Raw genomic sequence first — 26,472 nt, 5'->3', positions numbered from 1 at the left:
GACATTGTCTGTTTACCTAGATTCAGTTCGTAATGTGTGTTGTTAAATAATGCTTGTTTGAGATCAATTACATTGCTGTCAGACTGCACAGAATCACAGATCTGGAAATCACCTTGCACACCAAACTACTCATTGTTGATGGAGATTCTCCGTTGAGCATCTGGGGAAGCAAGCCCTCAATAATCAAGATGAGTTCTCGCCTTTGCTCCGACTGATTCCCTCAAACACGCTGTGTTTGTGTTCTGTGTGCTTGTCCATTCCCAGTTTCAAGCTGTGGTCATCATTGATATACTGTAGCTGAAATATGGCTGAATTGATCATTCCTAACGCTTCGTGAAGATCAAGTCCAAACAACAAGGGATCAGAATATATTGAGTTGCAATATCAACGGTGCGTGGTCAGGCACAGTATGAGTCTTTTTGAAAACACAATTAAATCTTATCTCTTTCTCTCTCATTCTCCCCCCCTCTCTTCCCCTTTTGTTCTTGTCCTTCAATGTATCTCTGTGCCTTTCTCTGTTCCTCAATATCCAGTTTTGACTCACTTTCTTTCTCTTTCTGTGCTTCGCTCTCTTCCTCTCCTTCCCTCTCTCTGTTTTTTTCCTTCTGGCTCTCTCTGTGCCTCACTCATCCCCTCCTCTTTCTTACTCTCCCCTTTCATTTCCCTCTCTCTGTGCACTGCCCCCCTCTCTCTGTGCACTGCCCCCCTCTCTCTTCCACACAGTTTTGAGGAGGAACTGCCCTGCTAACTGGGGTTAATTTGGTTTTATTAGATTTAGGGGAGGGGAGCAGTCCCATGGGGGCAGATGCCTGTCCTGCCGTTAACCCCACCAGGGAACCAGCCCCTTATAGACTAGAACCTTATGGAGTATATATTTTATTTTATTTATTTAACCTTTATTTAACTAGGCTAGTCAGTTAAGAACAAATTATTATTTACAGTGACGGCCTACCAAAAGGCAAAAGGCCTCCTGCGGGGATGGGGGCTGGGATTAAAAATAAATTAAATAAAAAATATAGGACAAAACACACATCACGACAAGAGACACCACGACATAAAGAAAGACTTAAGACAACAACATAGCATGGCAGCAACACATGACAACACAGCATGGTAGAAACACAACATAGCAGCAGCACAACATGGTAGCGGCACAAAACAGGGTACAAAAATTGTTGGGCACAGACAACAGCACAAAGGGCAAGAAGGTAGAGACAAGAATACATCACGCAAAGCAGCCACAACTGTCAGTAATAGTGTTCACGATTGAGTCTTTGAATGAAGAGATTGAGATAAAACTGTCCAGTTTGAGTGTTTTGTTGCAGCTCGTTCCAGTCGCTAGCTGCAGCGAACTGAAAAGACGAGGGACCCAGGGATGTGTGTGCTTTGGGGACCTTTAGCGGATTGTGACTGGCAGAACGGGTGTTGTATGTGGAGGATGAGGGCTGCAGTAGATATCTCAGATAGGGGGGAGTGAGGCCTGAGAGGGTGTAGGGTGAAGTTGCCCCTAAACTTTACTTTATTACTTTTATTTTTACAGGAACGGTGCACGTTAATCAACATTTTGGAAAATGTCGATTTTAGCCAGCCGGCTAATTTTCGACCGCATTCCCTGGACAGGTTATTAGACTCACTAATGGTTAAGATTAGAATTGGGGGAGGGGAAGCTGATCCAAGATCTTTACCGAGTGGAAACTTTGAAGCACAGACCACAGGGACTAACAGCAAATACATGTCTAGATAATCATGTAGTTTGTAAGTGCAACAATTGCTGCAATCATTTTGTTACATACAGTATTTATATTACATTTAGACTTGCTTGCAAGTCTTAGACCAGCAAACAAACCCTTCTATACCAGCATACACTGACTAGAGGCATCTACAACAATGATTACTGAATAAAGTTCAAATTCAAACCGTACAGTAATATTACACTTAGTCTCACTGGACAGTCTTTGACACACATGGCTGGCGAACAGGGCTACATGCCACTGTACGTTAAAGTCCCGCCACTCCTCACCAGAAGACCATACAATCAGTGTATACAATGAGGAGGTTGAATAGCAGCATGAATCCATACGTAACACAAGTGAATCATACAAAAACATAGACATTGTTGGTCTGTCTGTCTGGCTTCCCTAGCATAGATAGGCACAGGTTTGCTGTGGTTATGATTGATTCAACAATTACTCGTGATGGTTGTCGACAGTTTCGCATCTGCAAAGGGAATTTGCAATATGAACAAATGATTACATTTGCGTCCCTTCTCTCCTGCTAGCACTATAATGGAGGTGGCCATATGCTATTAATTGTTATAGCCTTATCAACCCACAGGTGATAAATCACCAGTTATCAATTTAAAGAAAATGTGTTTTTTTCCCTTCCAATCTGCACATGATGCACTCGTGTTCCCTCTCGTGTGACTCCTGAACGAGCGTTCAGCCAGACTGAAGGAGTCTATATGGAATGCAACCGTATGTTCTGCCGTTTTTAATGGACGCCTCTGGAGTTGACTTCTGGACAAGTCATTTAGCGTTTCTTTTTTCTCTCTCCCTCCCGCCAACTTGGCGTTCTCGTCACTTCAAAGCCGTGTTCACGCGTCTAAAGATATTACTTAATCTCTCTTTTCCCCCACAGGCTGTGTGTGACGAGCGACACACTTCCTTCCCAGAGCTTTGTCATTGAATGTTTGGTCACAACTACTCTGCTACTAACCAACCTCATGATCCACTGTGCTATTGTTCCAATGTGTTTGACCTGCTGAGGTAAACTTGACTCTTTTGCAAATTATCGCATCATTAATCTATTCTGTATCTCTCTCTCTCTCTCTTCTTTTCTCTCCTCATGCCTAAAATAGAAGTGGAACAAAAAGGTAACTAAATGCCCACTCCTATATTTCACCTAGAGTTCACTGGGATTCATGCTTTGCTTGGTGATGGGGGTTGCCATAGCAGCTTTTCTCTTGTGTCATCCATCTGCTTTTTAATGACCTTCTCATGTCTGCTAATTTAATGTGTCTACTCTTAGTGATAACCATGTCTGTAATGTTCTTTCTCATAAAAAAGGTGGGGTCCAACATCAAGTAATATCGTTGGTGATGGAAATTGTGGTCTCCATTTATTTATTTTTTTATGTAAAAGGCGCTAGTGTCAATCAATCTAGACTAAAACACTGCCAACACTTGTCAGAAAACTTGTAGAATACAGAACCTGTGATGAAATTCTATGAAGTTAATGCAAAGCAAAGATTATTTCAATAGTACAGATACAAGTCACATTTTAATGTTTAGAATTGTTCGGATAGTATTTTGACAATATCACTGCATTTACAGTGTCAAAATGTCCCTTAACATAGTAAAACGGATGACTATCGTTCTACCGTAATACACTTCGCATGCACCCCACTCCATATCTTTCATTCACTATCTTTATATATCCAGAACATTCTATTTCCGATGTAATTGAAAGTTATTCTGTTCATGTTACTCAGCAGCAGCATATTAAAAACCAGATGTGTGGACGCCAATCAATAGCCTCGCTCAATAAACTGTCAGAATTTCAGATTATAGGCCTAACATGATGATGATGTAACCTTCAGTGACTCCTAGTCAATATGGCAGAATGTACTTGACTTGATTTCTCAAGGGCCAGGGCCAAAACATAAAAACAACAATATATTAACATGTGGGTGTACCCATATGTTAATATATTATGGATTTGACATGCTACCATACATGATAGGATAGTCTACTACTGCACCTGAGTCCGAGACCCAGTTTTGTGGAAGTAGTTGTTGTTTATATGTTTTGGCCCTGGCCCTTGAGAAATCAAGTCATGTTTAAGTTCAGGGGCACCGATAGAACAAATATCAACATTTTGACACTAGCATAAAATGTCTGGCTAAAATGTTATGTTGAGCCATAACCTTTTCACAACCTGGTCTCAGAGCATTTCATATTAGTATGTATACTACCAGTCAAAAGTTTTAGAACACCTACTCATTCAAGGGTTTTTCTTTATTTTTACTATTTTCTACATTGTAGAACAGTAATATCCGAACAATTCATGTCAAAGCCAAGAGTGTGCAAAGCTGTCATCAAGGCAAAGGGTGGCTACTACTCAAATATAAAATATATTTAGATTTGTTTAGCACTTTTTTTTGGTTACTACATGATTCCATATGTGTTAATTCATAGTTTTGATGTCTTCACTATTATTCTACAATGTAGAAAATAGTAAAAATAAAGAAAAACATTAGAATGAGTAGGTGTTTTAAAACTTTTGACTGGTAGAGTACGTAAATCCGAGACACTCAATTTAGTATGATATGTTATATTTGGTATGGTTACATAAGACCAATGGTTACTTAAGGCAAAAACTATTGTCAAAAATGAAAGCAGGTTGGTTGCGAGTTCAAATCTCATCACGGACAATTTTAGCTAATTAGCAACCGTTCAACTACTTTATATCTGTTTTAAAACAACTTAGCATGTTAGCTAACCCTTCCCCTAACCATAACCCTTTTAATAACTAACTCTTCCCCTAACCCTAAACTTTACCCTTTAACCGAACTCCTAAACGTAACCCTAACCCCTAGCTTAGCTAACGTTAGCGAGCTAGCTAGATTTCGTAATATATCACACGTTTAGCAAATTCGTAACATATTGTACGTTTGGCAAAAACATATAATACGAATTGTAATTCATAACATATCATATGAAATGGGTGATGGACATCCACAAATTAATACATACCATACGAAATGTAACATATCATACTAAATCGAGTGCCTCGGATTTCCATACGGAATAATATGAAATGCTCTGAGACCAGGTTATGTTTTAACCATAGAATTATACTGAACAAAAATATAAACACAACATGTGTAGTGTTGGTCCCATGTTTCATGAGCTGAAATAAAATATACCAGAAGTGTTCCATACGCACAAAAAGCTTATTTCTCACATATGTGTTTACATTCCTGTTTGTGAGCATTTCTCCTTTGCCAAGATATTCCATCCACCTAACAAGTGTGGCATACCAAGAAGCTGATTAAACAGCATGGCCATTACACAGGTGCACCTTGTGCTGGGGACAATTAATCAGCCACTCTAAAATGTGCTGTTTTGTCACACAACACAATGCCACAGATGTCTCAAGTTTTGAGGGAGCGTGCAATTGGCATGCTGACTGCAGGAATGTCCACCAGAGCTGTTGCCAGAAAATGTAATGTTAATATCTCTACCATAAGCTGCCTCCAACATCGTTTTAGAGAATTTGGCAGTACGTCCAACCGGACTCACAAACGCAGACCACATGTAACCACGCCAGCCCAGGACCTCCACATCTGGCTCTCAAGTGTTTGGGCCTATACCCTCCCAAGCCCACCCATGTCTGCACCCCTGCCCAGTCATGTAAAATCCATATACTAGGCCCTAATGAATTTATTTCAATTGACTGATTTCCTTATATGAACTGTAACTCAGTATAATCTTTGAAATTGTTGCATGTAGCGTTTATATTTTTGTTCAGTATACATATAGCATCATATAGGCTTCATAAGATCTCTGTGGTTTCAACTGCTGTCTACCAGCTATGCTATGTACTCCCCTAGTTTAACCACTGAATCAGTAATTTGCAGTTCACAGTAGAGTTCCCTCTAAATAGCTAGATGATGCAAATGTAGGTAATTGAAGCAAAGAGGAGCATATCTGACCAATGAACGCTTGTTATTATCACCAATATTATTGTTAAGTCATGTTTTCTCTCGCCGCCACTTGTTAATTCCTTGTTTCCTTTCTAACAACCTTCACTGTCACTTACCTCCTTGTCTGGGGTGTTGGGATCCATTTTTAACGGCCTCTTCAAAGCTCCACGTATGTCCCAAATGACATCCTCCTCCCTATATAGTGCATTACTTTCAACCAGAGCTTAAATTTGGATCAGTGTGTGATATGGGACGCAGCCAGCCCGGTTTCTGTCCTGTCAGTAGAGGAATACCGACCGGGCACATTAGATTTCAAAAGCCTTCTTAAACCGTAGAGACCCTCTTAGCATTTTTGTGCTTGTCTAGATGCGTGCCAAGGGAGGCGTGCTGTCGACGGCTGGAATCACCATATATTATTCACATGCAAGTAGATAACATGTTTAATCTTAAGAGGTTACAGAGGAGTAAGGCTTGTTTTTCTTCTCCGAGCACACTGCTTTCACCTCCGCCCAAATCCTCGGGAAGAACCTGTCACCGACTGTGTCCTCTTCCTCGCCCGTCAGAATCATAGAAGCTTTCGCGTACGTTCTGTTTTTGTTCGTTCGTGTACTGCACCCTGAATCTTAGGCTAACACTTCCACCCAAGTTAGTTATCTTAATTCTTTGTTGCTTTCGTCTAGCGCTTGACACCAGCGCTGCTCTTAGAATCAGTATCACATGCTATGGTCAAATCACTCTTTTTAAAAGTATAGACTTATTTCAAACCTTATCTCTACTTTTAACAGTATCTGTGTTATTGTTGCATTTTAAATGGAATAAGATTATATATGTTATCATATAAATGGTATTAGAGTGTTTTCGAGAGCATAAGTAAATCTACAAAAAAATATAACTTCAAGAGGCACTGTCATTGCTCCCCTTTAGATAAAGCTGTGTTTTGTTGTAGTCCCAATACATGACGTGCTCCGTGTATTACATTCGTATGAGTAAGATTTAAATTCAAATGTAATCTTTTTATCAAGATGGCCAACTTGAAATTTACTCAGTCGGAGGTCCAGGATTAATCGATCTTGAAACAGAATCACCTTCGGCAAGGGATGCACACTATCGACTCATATGCTGCATCACTTCATAAGATTTGAGTACAAACCAGTTAGGGTATAATTAGTTTAGAACGCAGATGCATTTTAAATCATAATGTCACAGACCGAAAATATCTCCAGCGTCCGAAGTAATGAAACAAATATTCTGATGTATTAATATTGATAGTCATTGTTGTGTTCCCGGGCCCCAGCTGCCAATAAGTATGCTTGCACTATTTATCAAAATCTTTTAATGTTTGTTTTTTTGTATTAGACGTCCATATTAATGTTATTCCTTAACCACTGATAGCTCGGAGGAGATGGGATGGATGCAATAAGTGGATGGAATGTATTGCTTTTTGTATTACATTGATTTTGGCACTGATTACATGCCTTTTGTAATTATGTGGATAGGCTGGTGTAATGAGAAATCATTGCCCTATGTGTGTGTATGTACATGTGTATGTTGCGAAGTTATATTAGCCTCGAACGTTGTTTTTTATGTATTTATTCAACATTGACAGCTACAGTGAGCTCCAAGTATTGGGATAGTGACAAAATGTTGTTTTGGCTCTGGACTTTGGCTCTGATTTTTAAATGATAAAATGACTATGAGGTTAAAGTGCAGCTTTAATTTGAGGATTTTACAGCACTTTTCTTTTACATAATCACCCCCATTTTAGGGGACTAAAGGCATTGGGAAAAATTCACTTGTGTATTAAAGTTGTAATTGGTCCCATAGCATGCATGACTTTATCAAGCTTGTGACTTCACAAACTTGTTGGATGCATTTTCTGTTTTGGTTGTGTTTCAGATCATTTTGTGCCCAATAGAAATGAATGGTAAATAATGTAGTGTCATTTTGTTGTCACTTTGTATTTGTCACGTTGTGAATAAGAATAGAATATGTTTCTACACACGTCTACATTAATGTGGATGCTACCATGAGTGCGGATAATCCTGAATGAATCGTGAATTTTAATCAGTGGCATAAGTATCATTCACGATTCATTCATATCCGTAACCATGGTTGCATCCACATTAATGTAGTAGTGTTTAGAAAACAGTCTTATTTACAATACAAGTGACTCCAAAATGACACAATACATTATTTACCATTTGTTTCTAATGGGCACAAAATGATATGAAACGCAACCAAAACAAACAGCAAATGATTCCAACAAGTTTGTAGAGTCACACGCTTGATGTAATTATTGCGTACTAGGAATATGGAACCAAATACTAAACTTTTGACTAATAAATAAGTCAATTTGTCCCAAGACTTTTGGTCCCCTAAAATGAAGGGACTATGTACAAGAATTGCTGTAATGGTTCACCCGATATGGATGAACATGCCCTCAAATGTTATTTTATTAAAAAATATATATATATAACCTTAATTTAAATAGGCAAGTCAGTTAAAATAAGAACAAATTCTTATTTACAATGACGGCCTAGGAACAGTGGGTTAACTGCCTTGTTCAGGCGCTGAACGACAGGGATTCGATCTAGCAAACTTTCGATTACTGGCCCAAAGCTCTAACCACTAGGCTCCCTGCCGCTGACAGTCTGCACTTTAACCTAATAGTCATTGTATCATTTCAAATCCAAAGTGCTGGAGTACAGAGCCAAAACCGACAACAAATGTGTCACTGCCCCAATACTTTTGGAGCTCACTGTATTTTCCCTGTTCTATTTGTTATTGAACATTCATAAAGCAATACAAGATATTAAAGCTAACGCATTGTAAACTTCGTTAATGTCTTGATCATTTAAGTCGAGGTGAAAGCAATGATTTCCTTCTTTGTCCTAGTTGCAGTAGTCCTATTACTGATGTCCCATTCATGCCAAAGTAACTCTCTGTGTTTGTCTTTCCTCCATTTTGGCTCCTCAGTATTCCTGTGCCCCGGCTTGCTGCGAGGGGTGTACCAGAGCGAACACCTCTTTGAGTCAGACCACCAATCCGGTGCCTGGTGTAAAGACCCCCTCCAGGCCTCTGACAAGATCTACTACATGCCCTGGACGCCATACCGCACGGACACGCTGACCGAGTACTCCTCCAAAGAGGACTTCATCGCCGGGCGACCCACGACCACATACAAACTACCGCACCGTGTCGACGGCACAGGCTTTGTAGTATACGACGGCGCACTGTTCTTCAACAAGGAGCGCACGCGCAACATCGTCAAGTTTGACCTGCGCACGCGCATCAAGAGCGGTGAGGCCATCATCGCCAACGCCAACTACCACGACACCTCGCCGTACCGCTGGGGCGGCAAGTCGGACATCGATCTCGCCGTAGACGAGAACGGCCTGTGGGTCATCTACGCCACGGAGCAAAACAACGGGCGCATCGTCATCAGCCAGCTCAACCCCTACACCCTCCGCGTGGAAGGAACCTGGGACACCGCCTACGACAAGCGCTCGGCCTCCAACTCCTTCATGATCTGCGGGATTCTCTACGTGGTGAAGTCGGTCTACGAAGACGACGACAACGAGGCGACAGGGAACAAGATCGACTATATCTACAACACGGAGCTGAGTAAAGATGGCTTCCTGGACATCCCCTTCCCCAACTCGTACCAGTACATCGCCGCCGTGGATTACAACCCGCGGGACAACCTGCTGTACGTGTGGAACAATTACCACGTGGTCAAGTACTCGCTGGACTTTGGTGCCTTGGACGGTAGACCAGGTAGGCCCACATATTCTTATTTTTTCGCTCTTCTGTTTCATGTCTTTCACTAGCTTGTTGGTAATTCAGAGAGATGTTGGTATCTTTGGTAGACGTTAATAGTGCTTGCAGTCGTTTTGATGGCAGGAGAAGAGAAAGGGAGGTTGTTGAGGCTACTGTGTGTGGATAGAAGACATATGGTGTGTTAATATTTTCTCCAAGGTCTTTACTCGAAGTCAGTGAAACACTGTTCAAAATGTATACATTTTAGCACATTTCAGTGTTGCGATAAGTGTAATTGAATACAAATGGCTTCGCTTTCATACTCATGGCCTATGAGTGTCAGTTGTCATGTTTCTAGCTTGTTTGACATTATGATTGGTAGGCTTTTTTTAATTGGAGAGTAAAGAGCAGAGTAAATGAAGAGGAAGTATGTGTATTGTTACACGTTAGCACTATTGCGAGTGTATGGGTTGGTGATAATTAGCTATGGAATATGACACCTCAATGTGTCATCCTCCTTTTGCCATTTAATTAAACCCCTTGAATGAGAGGGAAAAAAACAAGCAAACCACACACCAGCTGTGGGAAAATGTAATAACTGCAGTCACATTGTTGTGTTACAAGACATTTTAACTGTCGGAGAAAAAAAGGATTTGCGTTCAAAAAACTAAATAATTTGTTTGCGGTCACGTGATTGGTTAGTTATTTTTTCTCACGGGGATTGTGTTTCTGGGTAGTTATCCCTAGTTTCTGCTGTTTATTAGATATGACATTATTTTCTATATAATTCTGACAGAAGGTTAATAGAACTACAAGAGTTGTTTGTTTACCTTTTTAGTCTGTTCTCAAAGTTTGTCTGTCTGTCTCTCTTACGGTACCTGTCACCTTTGTAAAGACAGATGACTGCTCTCATTAAACTTGCCATAACTCTTTTTAAGAAAAAGTAAAAATTCTTCCCTCCGATGCTCCTTCTTTAAAAGTAGTCATCAAGCCTACCCCAAATAGTTTTGACATGCCAAGGTAATTCTTTGCACTGGCTCATTAACAGCCTGGTCTGAAGTGTCACATGTTATTTGGCTGTGAAGTCTTTACCATCCTCACTGGTGGAAATCAAATCAAATAACATTTTATTTGTCACATGCGTCGAATACAACAGGTGCAGACCTTACAGTGAAATGCTTACTTACAAGCCCTTAACCAACTATGAAGTTAAGAAAAATAAGTGTTTCAATAAAAAAAAAAAATATATATAATAATTAAAGAGCAGCAGTAAAATAACAGTAGCGAGGCTATATACAGGGGGTACCGGTTGTATTCGATATATATATATATATATATATATATATTGAGGTAATATGTACATGTAGGTCACCTGCAGTTTTTAAATGAAATTACTTTTTTCCCAGAATCTCAGCAATTCCACAGTCAGTTGATTTTTCACTTTAAAATGTATGTCGAACAAAAACTAATGATTGACGTTGTTGCATGCACAACATTGTCAAGTTTGACCTGCGTGTCATGAGTGGCGAGACCACGTACAAACTACCTCACCGCGTTGTAGTATACGATGATGCACTGTTCTTCAACAAGGAGCGCACGCGTAACATCGTCAAGTTCGACCTGCGCACGCGCATCAAGAGTGGACGAGGCCATCAACGCCAACTACCATGACACCTCTCCGTACCGCTGGGATCTGCGGGAAGGCAGCGGAGTTCTGTTATGTGACTTCACGTACGCCTGACCCTAGAGGTTTCACTTCCCACAACCCATAGGGGCTACACAAACCGTCATTCTGTTAGCAAATGTTAGCAAAGTAAATGTTTTTTGTTCTGTGGAAAAAGTAGTGTTAAAAGTAGTCTTTGAAAAAAGTGTTAAAAGTAGTCTTTGCACGTTGTTGTATGGTTTAACTTGGCAATAATTTAGTTTTTGTTTGAAATGTATGCCAAAGGGAAAATCTTTGTCTTAGCATCACTCTGTTACTGTGGAATTGCCTATATCCAACCTAGTCTAGACATCAAAGGCAGCATAGTTCTGTTATGTGATTTGACTTATGCCTGACCCTAGAGGTTTCACTTCACACAACCATAGGGTTTACACATAGGAGCTACACATAATTGCTTCCCTTGTTGTTGCTTAAATGAAAAATCCACCCTAATTCATTTAATTTACAGTGTTAAATAACAGTGAGAACAATATTTTTTGTGAACAAATGTTTAATTTTGGCGTTATAGTAAAGTTGGTAGCAACATGGAAAATCATTGTGGAAATCTGTTGCAGATCAAGTTGATTACAAAATCCACAATGCAGTGCTCTCGCTATGGGCTTGCTGGCTAGCTAGCAAACGTAGCTACACACAGTAATACCAAAGACAAATATCAGCAGGGGAAGCAGCTAGTTAGTGCAGTTTGTTGAGGCGATTTTACAGCTATCAATTTAGGAGTCTACAATCTCACCATGTTCAACCTGCAGATCAAAGTGCTTCACAGAGTGGAGTTTGACATTTGCAACGGCAGATATACTTTTGAGGCAATGGTAAATGTTGCTCATGCTACATCAATGGTCCGCGCTGTGCATTCTGGGCGATTCTGGAACAAGGAGCGCTCTCCTTCAAGGAGTGAATAGGAGTGAAATTATTATTTAATTTTTTTTACAAAACCTTTCCAAGATGTGAGATACAGTGGGGCAAAAAAGTATTTAGTCAGCCACCAATTAGTGGCTGACTAAATACTTTTTCTCCCCACTGTAATTAACTTGCTATCTGTAGTATCGTAAAGCTTTGGAATCGTGACGTTACGTACTTACAAGGAAAATGGGTACGTTTCTTAACATATACACTGAACTGCATTGTTGGTTAAGGGCTTGTAAGTAAGTATTTCACGGTAAGGTGTTGTATTCGGCGCATGTGACAAATACAATTTGAATGATTTGACTTTGAGAAGGGATTGCGTGACGATTAGCTTAGCAACCGTGTGACGCAGCATGACAACGTGAACGCGATTGGTCTACAGTCTGCTGGGTGGGGCATTATATGTTCCTTCATTCATTGGATTGTTATCTCCTTTCTATAATATATCTGGCAACGGCACCATGCGATGCACCCTGGACTAAAGATGCAGACAAATACGAAAAATGTGCTAGACCCTCCGTTAAATTACACATTTCTCGAGGTAGGAATATTGCAAAAATATGATTAATGGCTCATTCGAGAGGAGACATCCTCCCGAGTTATGACATCAGCCAGTATTGAAATCTGACATGTATGATAAACGTTTTTGCGATCTAGAAGACGTATTTCTATTAACTTCCAGTGTAGTGAGAGCGACTTTATCACTGTGCTATGTCATACTGCCCGGATTTCTGCCTGCTTGAACGTCAATAACTCCGATACACATGAAAACAAGTAATGACCCAGGGAATCGATAGTACATCACTCAGAGTTGCACAAAAATAAAATACAATTCAAAATGGGTGAACCCTTCCTTTAAGCAAAAACAACACTTGTTAGCCGCTTGCCTTATTAAATGACGGTGTATCAAGCAATGCTTTTACATGCATTTGGGAGGCAAGCTGCAGAACATTACCTAGTGACGCTCTGCCCCCCTCTCTCTCGCATAGAGTAATGGACCTTTCAGTCTCCAGGGAGTATCAGTTCAGTATCCCATGGTGCGGAATGGGCTGACCTCCGAACGGGCGAGCAAGGAGGCTGCTGACAGAGGATAGGAAGGTAGAGGGGGAAAAAGAGAGCGACGGACACAGTTGATAAATCCAGTTAACTGATAGATAAAGTAGATAGATGAAGTGTCCGAGACAAACAGCGCCAGATAAACAGATTGATCTGGAGTGAATGATTGAGTCGAATGACGCACGATAGATGGGTCAATATGTAAATTGACGTGCACTATTTGGTTCCGGGATGGGATTTTTGATGTATTTGGTGCAAGGAGTGTGGTCATTGTCAAATTGATCAGTATGGATTCATGTTATGAGTTGATATTATGGGTTAGCCATCATCACACTTCAGGTACTGTATCTCAAATGGATTCAGCTAATTTGCTGTAAAAACTACAGGACTGGGACTTTCCATGAAATGCCTTGCTACAGATGTTGCGCAACACAATTGACCAGTCAACCTCACCTGTACCTTACTGCAGCGAAAACATTAACATGAGGGTGACATACATACGCACAGGATATGCTCTCTCCCTGACCAGACCACTGATGATGTAATCACAGGGAGCTAACACCAACGGCGAGGTGATGTTGCGTAAGATTCCCGCCACACAGGCTCAGTACCACCTCTACCCCGCCTCCCAAACCCCCATAGGCACGCGACGCATGAGCTGCTATGGCGATGGAGCATGGGAAATGGAGCAGGGGAGTCATGTCAATGCCCACAGCTGGGTCTTAGCTCAGCACGCCATGCCACGCGGCTATGGGCACAGGCGTTTTGCATGGGATTCTGGGAATGCATTTTTGGAATGCTGTTTGGTTTTCCCTTTTGTAGTGGGTTTGATTCGCAGAGTTGGTTGGGTGCATAGTCTTATATGATGAATTGTGATGCATACAGTAGGTGTGCATTGTTTCTGATTGGTTGGTGGATGAAACTGAATAAGATGGAGCGGCAGGTAGCCTAGTGGTTAGAGCATTGGACTAGTAACCGAAAGTTTGCAAGATCGAATCCCTGAGCTCACAAGGTAAAAATCTGTCGTTCTGCCCCTGAACAAGGCAGTTAACCCACTGTTCCTAGGCCGTCATTGAAAATAAGAATTTGTTCTTAACTGACTAGCCTAGTTAAATAAAGGTAAAAAAAAAAATAATAATAATAATAATAAGATGACGAGAACAGCTGTGGCTACTGTATATATGCTTTATGACTGATGTTTATTCCATCAAATGTTGTGGAAATAGTACAGATATATTGCAGAAATGTTGCTGCTTGACATGTCATCGTATTCCATGTTACATACTTAAGAATGAAACTGTGGGCCTGCCGAGTGGCGCAGTGGTCTAAGTGTGCCGCTAGAGATCCTGGGTTCCAGTCCAGGCTGTGTCGCGAGCGGGAGACCCATGGGGCGGCGCACAATTGGCCCAGCGTCGTCCGGGTTAGGGGAGGGGTTGGCCGGCAGGAATGTCTATGCCCCATCTCGCTCTAGCAACTCCTGTGGCGGGCCGAGCACGCTGACGTGGTCACCAGGTGTACAGTGTTTCCTCCGACACATTGGTGCGGCTGGCTTCCAGGTTAAGTGGGCACTGTGTCAAGAAGCAGTGCGGCTAGGTTGGGTTGTGTTTCGGAGAACACACGGCTCTCGACCTTCGCCTCTCCCGAGTCTGTACGGGAGTTACAGTCTTGTCCCATCGCTGCAACTACCAGTTGGATAACACAAAATTGGGGAGAAAAAGGGGTAAAAAAAAAGAAAGAATGAAACTTACAAATGGAAAATAATCCAAATGCTTAAGGGACATAATTTGTATGTCTGTAGGCAAGGCAGTGGTACGATTATCAACAATTAGTTATAAGAGCATCATTTAGCAATAAGGCACGAGGGGGTGTGGTATACGGCCAATATACAACGGCTATGAGCTGTTCTTATGCACAACGCGGAGTGCCTGGATACAGCCTTTAGCCGTGGTATATTGGCCATATACCACAAACCCCTGAGGTGCCTTATTGCTATAATAAACTGGTTACCAACGTAATTAGAACAGTAAAAATATTTTGTCTTACCCGTGGTATATGGTCTGAGATACCATGGCTTTCAGCCAATCAGCATTCAGGGTTCGAACCACCCAGTTTATAATTGCTCTTGGAGAACCGATACCTCAATCTCTCCAGAGAACAGATCGAGGATAGATGACACATCCAAAACTTCTTTACAAAGGGGCATGCAATTTTTTGGGGGGGCGGGAATTGCCAATAAATATGGAAATATAAAGTGGAAGAAAGAGGGAGGCCTGTTTTTATGTCTCTGACAGTTTTATTTTATAAGCCCACTCCATCAGGCAAAATACACATCTGAGGGAGAATAGTTGGGGGGGGAAAGCAGACAAGAATGAACATTATACTGTAATATGGGAACACTTAAATGTTCATGTGAATCTATTTCTCATGGATACGTGTAGGTTTGAAATAGCAGACTTGCCATTAATAGTAAACATACAGATTGAACGATCTAAAGATAATGAAAGAGGAAAACAAGAGTCCGTATGAATTCAGCTGGACGTTCCGGCTGTCTCACTAATACTAATCTGCCACAGTGAGCAGAGGAGACAGTCCACAAGCCTACTTAGTGCAGGCAGTCACTTGAGAGAATTTACCCTGCCTTAGGCTCAGACACCTGCTACTGGTGCCTGCTTGGTGTGTGTGGGTGGGTGGCAGGGGGAGGTGTATGTGTGTGTGTGTGAGAGCACATACAGTGCCTTCAGAAAGTACTCACACCCCTTGACTTTTTCTTCATTTTATTGTTTTACAGCCTGAATTTAAAATAGATTAAATTGAGATTTTGTGTCACTGGCTTACACACACAACGCCCCATATAATGTCAAAGTGGAATGATGTTTTTAGAAATGTTTACTAATTAATAAAGCATGAAAAGCTGAAATGTCTTGAGTCAATATGTATTCAACCCCTTTGTAATGGCAAGCCTAAATATGTTTAGGTGTGAAAATGTGCTTAACAGGTCACATAATAAGTTGCATGGACTCACTCTTGTGTGAAATAATAGTATTATCTGTAAGGTCCCACAGTCGAGCAGTGAATTTCAAACACAGATTCAACCACAAAGACCAGGTAGGTTTTTCAATGCCTCTCAAAGAATGGCACCTATTGGTAGATGGGTAAATATAAAAAGCAGACATAGAATAATATCCCTTTTAAGCATGGTGAAGTTATTAATTACACTTTGTATGGTGTATCATTACACCCAGTCACGACAAAGATACAGTTGTCCTTCCTAACTCAGTTGCTGGAGAGGAAGGAAACCGCTCATGGATTTCACCATGAGGCCAATGGTAACTTTAAAACAGTTACTGCGGCACAGCTTGCATGGTGCCGCAGAATTCTATGGCACGTTATTTGAGTGTGGTACCTAACTGGTACCGTTAGTGCTAGTTTGACCACCAGAGGGCATCTTTGAGAAGCATTTGATAACCTTCAATAGTGGCTGTACTAGAGAAATTATTAACCTTTTTTTGTAAGAACATAGTATATGGGACTGATTTCAAGAAATGTTGCTTAATTAATTTGATTAATATCATGTTGTTTCTATTCCAAGAAAAACGAAAAACCCTCTGGATTTCCATTAGGATGGAACGGAAAATATGGCACTGTATAACGTGACGGTCGGGAGTAGGCTACAGTACTGGGCTATTTACTAATATACACAGGCAGTTAGGAAAGCAAAGTCTAGCTTTTTCAAACAGAAATTTGCATCCTGCAGCACAAACTCCAAAATGTTCTTGGATACTGTAAAGTCCATGGAGAATAAGAGCACCTCCTCCCAGCTGCCCACTGCACCGAGGCTAGGAAACACTGTCACCACCGATTAAATCCACGATAATTGAGAATTTCAATAAGCATTTTTCTACGGCTGGCCATGCTTTCCACCTGGCTACCCCTACCCTGGTCTACAGCCCTGCACCCCCCCACAGCAACTTGCCGAAGCCTCCCCCATTTTTCCTTCACCCAAATCCAGATAGCTGATGTACTGAAAGAGCTGCAAAAGCTGGACCCCTACAAATCAGCTGGGCTAGACAATCTGGACCCTCTCTTTCTAAAATGATCAGCTGAAATTGTTGCAACCCCTATTACTAGCCTGTTCGACATCTTTTGTATTGTCTGAGATCCCCAAAGATAGGAAAGCTGCCGCGGACAGCCCCCTCTTCAAAGGGGGATACACTCTAGACCCAAACTGCTACAGACCTATATTTATCCTACACTGCCTTCGAAAGGTCTTCGAAAGCCAAGTTAACAAACAGATCACCAACCATTTCGAATCCCACCACACCTTCTCCGCTATGCAATCTGGTTTCCGAGCTGGTCACGGGTGCACCTCAGCAACACTCAAGGTCCTAAACAATATCATAACCTCCATCGATAAGAGACAATACTGTGCAGCTGTATTCATCGACCTGGCCAAGGCTTTCGACTATGTCAATCACCACATTCTTATCGGCAGACTCAACAGCCTTGGTTTCTCAAATGATTGCCTCGCCTGGTTCACCAACTACTTCTCAGACAGAGTTCAGTGTGTCAAATCGGAGGGCCTGAGTGACGCCTTTGGTGAGAGGGCTCATGCTTTAATATTTAATAATATCTGCCCTCCCAATTCATATCTAAGGGGCATTTTTCACGCCATTATTAGTTACATTGTTTTAGTTTGAACGTGCAGACAGGCACTAAGAACAGCGGGAACGTTTCCCCAGTCAGCGCCATTATTAATGCAATGCTCCTTAAAGTGTTGCTCTGTGCTACCCAGTGTGGCGGGGTGGGGTTCCACCCCCCCCTCCCCCTTTGGCTAGGTTGGTCTTCTGTGCGCGGCTCTGCATCCCATCCCGTGCCCCCTGCCCTCGTGCCTTGAACCTCGCATGCCCAGGGCTGTTTCAGTGGATACAGCTGGAGAACTGCAAGGCAATCCCATTGTGTGCCACTCGGAAGCCATGCCCAATATATATTGTCCTGCTAATAACAGGGTTAATAATATATCTGTGAGAATATCCAAGGGGCTTTTATATAATTCTAAATTAATAATAAAAGTAATAATAATTGTAATCATCACTTTATTTAAAAAATAACAATATTTTGGAGATTTTGTTTTCAAATAACGTAAAATGAGCAAGGAAAAAGGCAATTCTTGAACATGAGGTGAGACATTGTTACTTATTTGTAATAAAGCCAGTTTGTTTTTTAGAATGATTTATTTCTGTTTTTAGAGGGAGAGTAACCAAAAACCTACAGTCATCTCATGGGTCTACCAGTCGAGGCCGGCACAGGTATTGAACCAGAATCTGTAGCAATGCAGTTTGCACTGCTATGCAGTGTCTTAGACCATTGCTCCACTCAGGCACTGTACAACGTGATCGGTCGGGAGTGGGCTACAGTACTACAGTAAGAGCAAAATAATTATAATAAAAACCTTAGTGTAACCACAGTTTTAGTAAGTAATACTGAATTCGTGCACAATTATCCGTTTCTATTTAGGTTTATGTCGGCCATTCATTGTCAGTTAGAGACACTGTAGGACCCAAAAGTATAATCAGTGCTCTAACTCCCCCTTGCGCTGGTCTGGAGCAATGAAGTGGTGACGCAAGGTACTGTACTAAACCACAAATTACTTTTAAGTCCCGCAGCATAATCGCAAAAATTTGTGGCGCAACCACTGTAATACTGCAAAAAAATGTGGCAAAGCAATTCATTTTTTGTCCTGTATACAAAGTGTTATGTTTGGGGCAAACCCAACCCAATACAACACATTACTGAGTACCACAATCCATATTTTCAAGCATAGTGGTGGCTGCATCATGTTATGTGTATGCTTGTAGTTGTTAAGGACAAGGGAGTTTTTCAGGATAAAAAAAAAACAGGATGGAGCTAAGCATAGGCAAAATCCTAGAGAAAACATGGTTGTCTGCTTTCCACCAAACACTGGGACAGTAATTTAATTTTCAGCAGGTCAATAACCTAAAACACAAGGCCAAATATACACTGGAGTTGCTTACCATGATGACATTGAATGTTCATGTGTGGTCTAGTAACAGTTTTTTGACTTAAATTGGCTTGAAAATGGCTGTCTAGCAATGATCAACAACCAACTTGACATGGCTTGAAGAATTTTTTAAAGAATAATGTAATGTGCAAGTATTGTAAAATCCAGGTGTGCAATGCTCCTAGAGACTTACCCAGAAAGACTCACAGCTGTAATCTCTGCCAAAGGTGATTATAACATGTATTGACTAAGGGCTGTGAATACTTATGTGAATTAGATATTTCTATATTTCATTTTTAATAAACGTACAAACATTTCTAAAAACATGTTTTCACTTTGTCATTATGGGGTATTGTGTGTGTGTGTGTATATGGGTGAGAAAAAAGGCTGTAACGCAACGAAATGTGGAATAAGTCAAGGGGGTATGAATACTTTCTGAATGCACTGTAGCCGTGTGCTTTCGTTTCCCAGTTTTGCATGTGCATGTGCAGATATGGGTAACGCAATGCAACAACGCATAATAATTGTCCTTCTGCCTCTTGAAGATTGTGACAGCCCATCATCACATTTATTATCCCTGTGACCCATTTGCAGCATAGATGGAAATTGGTGCAGAGATGAAAATATGCCAGCATGCATTCCCAGGGGGATCCACATTATGCTATACCATGTTATAGGGTTATAACAGGTATACTGTAGATGTAACGTATTCATTAACACAGACCACTAACTTACTGGATTCTACAAAATAATTACATTAAGACACATTAGTTCTGAATTTATCAAATGCCCATTTCAATTGACTTACAGATCAGACATTTATCAAGGTGTTTTTAAAAGAAGGACATGTTTAGTTAGGACATTGACATCTTGGTCATTTAGCAGACGCTTTTAGTTGATGGTTGGCTGGAATTATATCTCTAAATTAATATGTATCTCTATAGTCGGTGACAATCAGCCGCATGTGACTGGTTTGTTGGTACACTGCAACAACATTTGTTCTCTGGATATGTCCGGGTTGCCAACCTCAGTCATTCTTCTGTCAACTCAGGCCATCTGCGGAGGATGGGCACGGGAGGCGGCACAGGAGGCGTTGTCCCTCCACTGTCTGGCGTGCCTGCTGTAATCTTGCCACCTGTTGCCATCTGGCCAGGGCAGAGAAGCAGCGCGTGCCAGAGGGTGCCTAAGACATGGGCATCGACCTTCATACTGAGGCTGGCATGTTTTGGGCAAGGCCTGCCAGTCTTGGCCTTGTCAATAGTAACAGAGAGCTTCTTAATTGAATAAGAATGGCTAACTGGTAGATGCAGACTGACAGAGCTGCTGTTACTGGGGTTTGGAAGCTGCTGTTACTGGACTATAGCACTCCTGATGAAGTATGCTAATGTTTTCTCTATGCCTGATTTATTGGAATGCATTCATGGATGCATTGCCTGATCTACTTCCAACGCTCAGCTGCTGTTTCAGAAGCATTTTATTGAAAACGGCCATTTGCATGCTGTATAATGCCCCTCTGATGTTGGCGGCTTGGCGAAATGTCTTACCTGCTTATTACAGCCTACATGCTTATTACAGCCTACATGCATATTACAGCCTACATGCTTATTACAGCCTACATGCTTATTACACGTCTGATGGACTCCCTACAAAGGGCAATCATTTCCATGGTGAGGCACCGACAAGACTGTGTCTAGGGTTTAGGATTACAATAGTAATCTATTTTTCCAATGGACAGGCTTGAACCAAGGGAGGGGAAACAATGGAAGCCTGTAAGGAATATAGCTTGAGATTTGCCGCATGCCAGTATCGCTCGTTTTCTAGTTCTTTGCTGGGCTTCGAATGGTGTATTGTGCAATGCTGTGCTGTCGTCTTTGTCACATTCAAACACAGTGTGCGACCAACTTCAGATGATCTGCTAGTTCCTTGTTGTTCGCTGTCCATTTTGTGTCCTGCACAACTTTCAAATGTAGCCCGAGCTTTGCCTCACGCTTAGTAAACATGATGTTTACATCTATTTGAAGGGCAAACCTGCTTAGTTCTCACAGCGGCCAGGGGGCTGATTTGATATATCAGCCGTTCGAAACGTGGCATATAGACATTCAATTCATGTGGTGGAATTTATGCATCACGTGGTGTATGTTTTCTGTTCTCAACCAGAGGAGCCATTCATCATCTACATCAGTCTGTATCATGATCCAGAAATCATACACAGCTCACCTGTGTGGTTCCAGAGAATGACAGGTGATTCTTCACTTAAGCCTAACACCACCCCATCCATCTCCCCTGATACACGCACAAAAAAAACGTCAAAATATTCTGTGCCTAGAAGAGAAGCAGAGACGATCGTCTCATCTCTGCCTTTGTTGTTTTAGCATCTTTTTTTCCGATGTCGTGCTTGCAACTTAAGCTAACTCTTCGTCTGGCACCGAAAATTGCCCTGAATGAACTATGACAGTCCCGACCGAAACGGAGTTATCAGTAGAGTTGATCTGGGCCACTGTGGTTTCCTTTGAAGAGTCTGAATCAGCTTGTTATCAGCAGTGTTGGAGTTCTAGCTGAGAGGCTTTTTATTATCCAATCGGCCCCAGCTCTGTCGGTTGACAATGTTCAAATCCAAACCCCAGGCTTTTTGCCCGGGAGCGAGACAATGTGTCCTCCTTGTGAATCTCTTCTTCCCCCTTCACTCCCCTCCTTCTCGCCCTCCTTTCAACCACTCAACGGTCATTTTGACAGTGCAGTGCAACAGAAGCCTGACTGTCTCTGGCCCTGAGAAGGAGCTGGTGAGCTCTCAGCACCCCTCATTTCAGGCTTGACAGGAAACTGTTGTTTGTTGTACCACTGTCTGTGTGTGCGTGTGTACAGGCACAATAGGTGTGTGCACCCAGGTGTGCTTGAGAATATCCTTGTAGCTTAATAAGTATGTACGGAAGAAGCTGCGTGGGCGAGAGGGGATGTGTGTGTGTGTGTGTGTGTGTGCAAGCGTGTGCGACCACGTACCAGTGCATATGGCCTTCTCCCAGTGACATGTGACCTCTACAGCTGACCTCTCTAGTCTCGGGGAGCCGGGATGAGGAATTAATTACCCAACAACACCCAGCCTCTATCCATTATGACCTCATCACGTCAGATGATATCAGGGTTTTACCGAATGTGTCGATGCAAAATATACCACGGAGACCCACTGACCGATTTGTGGGCCTGCCACAAAAGGCTCATTAAACAACATCATCATTTACCTTCCAGCTCCACTACATGCACAGCATTCTGGGGGGGATCGTGTGACCAAAACACATCGAAGGGTGTGTATGGCTTACCGCTGCAAGAATTGTCATTATAGAGAGAGGATGAATTGAGACAGCAAAAATAGTTTGGTGTATCGTTGAGCGCCGTTTTATTGGTATGAATGGGTGTTGTGATGCATATAACTGGCTTAGTTTGCTTATAAGTACGTCGTAGGCTTTGCTTTTGACCTGATGTTTTGAGGATCTAACGTTTACTTAGGTACTGTGATATTCATGTAAAACAATATGTAATATGCAGTTAATGAAAAACGAGTTCAACAAATCATATAATGATAAACGCTTCAACATACTCTACGTCAATCAATGAATCACCACGTGGAGCCTTGCTCAGTCAAAGTGCCTGTTATGTAAGTGGTAGCATCAGTGGTGTAAAAGTCCTTTAAAGGGCATCTGTACTTTACTATTTATATTTTTTCCAACTTTTACTTTTACTCCACTACATTCCTGAAGAAAATAATGTACTTTTTACTCGCATACATTTTCCCTGATACCCAAAAGTACTCGTTATTTCGATTGTGCAGGCAGGACAGCAATATGGTCCAATTTATGCACCTACAGTACCAGTCAAAAGTTTGGACACACCTACTCCTTGAAGTGTTTTGTCTTAATTTGTACTATTTTCTACATTGTACAATAATAGTGAAGACATCAAAACTATGAAATTACACATGGAATCATGTAGTAACCAAAAAATTGCTAAACAAATCAAAATATATTTTAGATTCTTCAAAGTAGCCACCCTTTGCCTTGATTCCAAGACCGTGCAACGCTGTCATTCTCGCAACCAGCTTGATGAGTGCTTTTCCAACAGTCTTGAAGGAGTTCCCACATATGCTGAGTACTTGTTGGCTGCTTGTCCTTCACTCTGCAGTCCAACTCATCTCAAACCTTCTCAGTTGGGTTGAGGTCCGGTGATTGTGGAAGCCAGGTTATCTGATGCAGCACTCCATCACTCTCCTTCTTGGTCAAATAGACCTTACACAGCCTGGAGGTGTGTTGGGTCATTGTCGTGTTGAAAAACAAATGATAGTCCCACTAAGTCCAAACCAGATGGGATGGTGTATCGCTGCAGAATGCTGTGGTAGCCATTCTGGTTAAGTGTGCCTTGAATTCTAAATAAATCACGGACAGTGTCACCAGCAAAGCACCACCACACCATCACACCTCCTCCATGCTTCAAGGAGGGAACCACACATGCGGAGATCATCCGTTCACCTACTCTGCGTCTCACAAAGACATGACGGTTGGAACCAGAAATCTCAAATTTGGACTCATCAGACCAAAAGACAGATTTCCACCACTCTAATGTCCATTGCTTGTGTTTCTTGGCCCAGTCAATTTTATTATCCTTATTGGTGTCCTTTATTAGAGGTTTCTTTGCAGCAATTCGACCATGAAGGCCTGATTCACACAGTCTCCTCTGAACAGTTGATGCTGGGATGTGTCTGTTACTTGAACCCTGAAGCATTTCTTTGGGCTGCAATTTCTGAGGCTGGTAACTGTAATAAACTTATCCTCTGCAGAAGGGGTAACTCTGGGTCTTCCATTCCTGTGGTGGTCCTCATGAGTGCCAGTTCCATCATAGGGCTTGATGGTTTTTGTGACTCCTCTTGAAGAAACGTTCAAAGTTCTTGAAATTTTCCGTATTGACTGACCTTCATGTCTTAAAGTAATGATGGACTGTTATTTCTCTTTGCTTATTTGAGCTGTTCTTGCCATAGTATGGACTTGGTCTTTTACTAAATAGGGCTATTTTCTGTATACCACCCCTACCTTGTCACATCACAACTGATTGGCTCAAACGCATTAAAAAGGAAAGAAATTCCACAAATGAACTTTTAACAAGGCACACCTGTTAATTGAAATGCATTCCAGGTGACTACCTCATGAAGCTGGTTGAGAGAATGCCAAGAGTGTGCACTTTTGAAGTTATTTATTTGAAGTTCTATTTAAGTATGTTATAAGTTATTCCATGGGTGGCTACTTTGAAGAATCTCAAATATAAAATATATTTTGATTTGTTTAACACATTTTTTTAGTTGCAACATGATTCCATATCTGTTATTTCATAGTTGTGATGCCTTCACTATTATTATACAATGTAGACAATAGTACAAATAAAGAAAAACCCTTGAATGAGTAGGTTTGTCCAACCTTTTGACTGGTTGTTTGCTTCTATAACAGCCTCCACTCTTCTGGGAAGGCTTTCCACTATATTTTGGCAGGCCAGTCAAGTTCTTCCACACCGATCTCGACAAACCAGTTCTGTATGGACCTCGTTATGTGCACAGGGGCGTTGCCATGCTGGAACAGGAAGGGCTTTCCCCAAACTGTTGCCACAAAGTTGGAAGCACAGAATTGTCTGGAATGTCATTGTATGCTGTAGCATTAAGATTTCTCTTTACTCGAACTAAGCTCCTCCTCCACCAAACTTTACAGTTGGCACTATGCATTTGGCAGGTAGCAGTCTCCTGGCACCCGCCAAACCCAGATTTGTACGCTGCATTGTCAGATGGTAAAGCGTGATTCTTTTGTCATCTATGCATAGTCACTTTAATAACTCTACCAACATGTACATACTACCTCAACTAACCTGTGCCCCCACACATTGACTCTGTATCGGTACCCCCCTGTATATAGTCTCGCTATTGTTATTTCACTGCTGCTCTTTAATTCCTTGTTACTTTTATCTCTTCTTTTCTGTATTTTTTTGAAACTGCATTGTTGGTTAGGGGCTTGTAAGTATGCATTTCACTGTGAGGTCTACACCTGTTGTATTCGGCGGATGTGACTACTAAAATTTGATTTGGTTTGATCACTCGAGGGAACACGTTTCCACTGCTCCAGAGTCCAATGGCGGCGAGCTTTACACCACTCCAGCCGACACATGGCATTGCGCATGGTGATCTCAGGCTTGTGTGTGGCTGCTCGGCCATGGAAACCCATTTCATGAAGCTCCAGAGGCAGTTTGGAACTCGGTAGTGAGTGTTGCAACTGAGGACAGACAATTTTTATTTGCTTCAGCACTCAGTGGTCCCGTTCTGTGAGCTTGTGTGGCCTACCACTTGTTCCTCCCAGACGTTTCCACTTCACAATAACAGCAGTTAATGTTGACCGGGGCAGGGCAGAAATTTGACGAATTGACATGGAAAGGTGGTATCCTATGAAGGTGCCATGCTGAGCTCTTCAATAAGGCCATTCTACTGCCAATGTTAGTCTTTGGAGATTACATGACTGTGTGCTCGATTTTATACACCTGTCAGCAATGTGTGTGGCTGAAATAGCCAAATCCACTATTTGAAGGTGTGTCCACATACTTTTGTATGAATAGTGTATATACTTATAAAAACAAAAACATTTCTTTAGGATTTCTTGATTCTGATTTACAGTACCTTGTCTATTGATTGAAGTGTATCCCAGGGGAAGTTTGAACTTCAAGACCTCTAGAACACGTAGCCAGGCAGAAAGGTGTGAACACAGTTCAAATATTAACAATGAAGGATTATTGAGTTTAGCCGTTCACTGACCAAGTCCCTATCTTGTTATGCTCGCTCTCCTTCCAAACCCAAGGGCTACATCTCTTCTTTTGATCTCACCGATATGTAAAGTCTTCTAGGCGGCTAGACCGCCGTTATGCAAATGATCGGTCATAAAAAGTGGATTCATTTCAAAATAATGGGCCCATTCCTGAAACCGAGTGTCTAGCTTATCTAATTGTAACTGCCGTAAAGCCCCGAGAAACAAAGGAAAAGACTAATTAGCCAGGAAGGACTGGTTTGAAATGAGGCACGTAACTCTGTCTGAGGTGGAAACATCTGCAGGCGTCATGGCGTGTTGCAAGGGAGTGGTGTTTTCTAAGAAGTCTGCAGCATGTAAAGAAGTCTGCAGGATGAGGAAGGTATTGGGGTTAGTTTTTATATGAATTAAATAATTTGGGGGTGGTCTTCAAGATTTGAAGACCCCCCCAAATGTTTGGCTGAAGTTAACAATTGACCTCTGACATT

At 41.7% G+C, this 26,472-nt stretch overlaps 1 protein-coding gene across 6 annotated transcripts in view; it reads left to right on the top strand.

The window, feature by feature from the left end:
- The window catches only part of LOC139534554 (adhesion G protein-coupled receptor L3-like), a 301,582-nt gene that overhangs the window by 147,977 nt on the left and 127,133 nt on the right, over nucleotides 1-26,472 (top strand). For all 6 annotated transcript variants that reach the window (XM_071333764.1, XM_071333763.1, XM_071333762.1 and 3 more), the window contains exon 6: nucleotides 8,683-9,483. In XM_071333764.1, coding sequence (XP_071189865.1) covers nucleotides 8,683-9,483 — 801 coding nt within the window. The remainder of the gene's footprint in view (nucleotides 1-8,682; nucleotides 9,484-26,472) is intronic.

Source organism: Salvelinus alpinus, chromosome 11 (genome assembly GCF_045679555.1).
Source record: "Salvelinus alpinus chromosome 11, SLU_Salpinus.1, whole genome shotgun sequence".
In the NCBI taxonomy this organism is placed as follows: Eukaryota; Metazoa; Chordata; class Actinopteri; order Salmoniformes; family Salmonidae; genus Salvelinus; species Salvelinus alpinus.
This window is presented reverse-complemented; position numbering and strand designations above follow the sequence as displayed.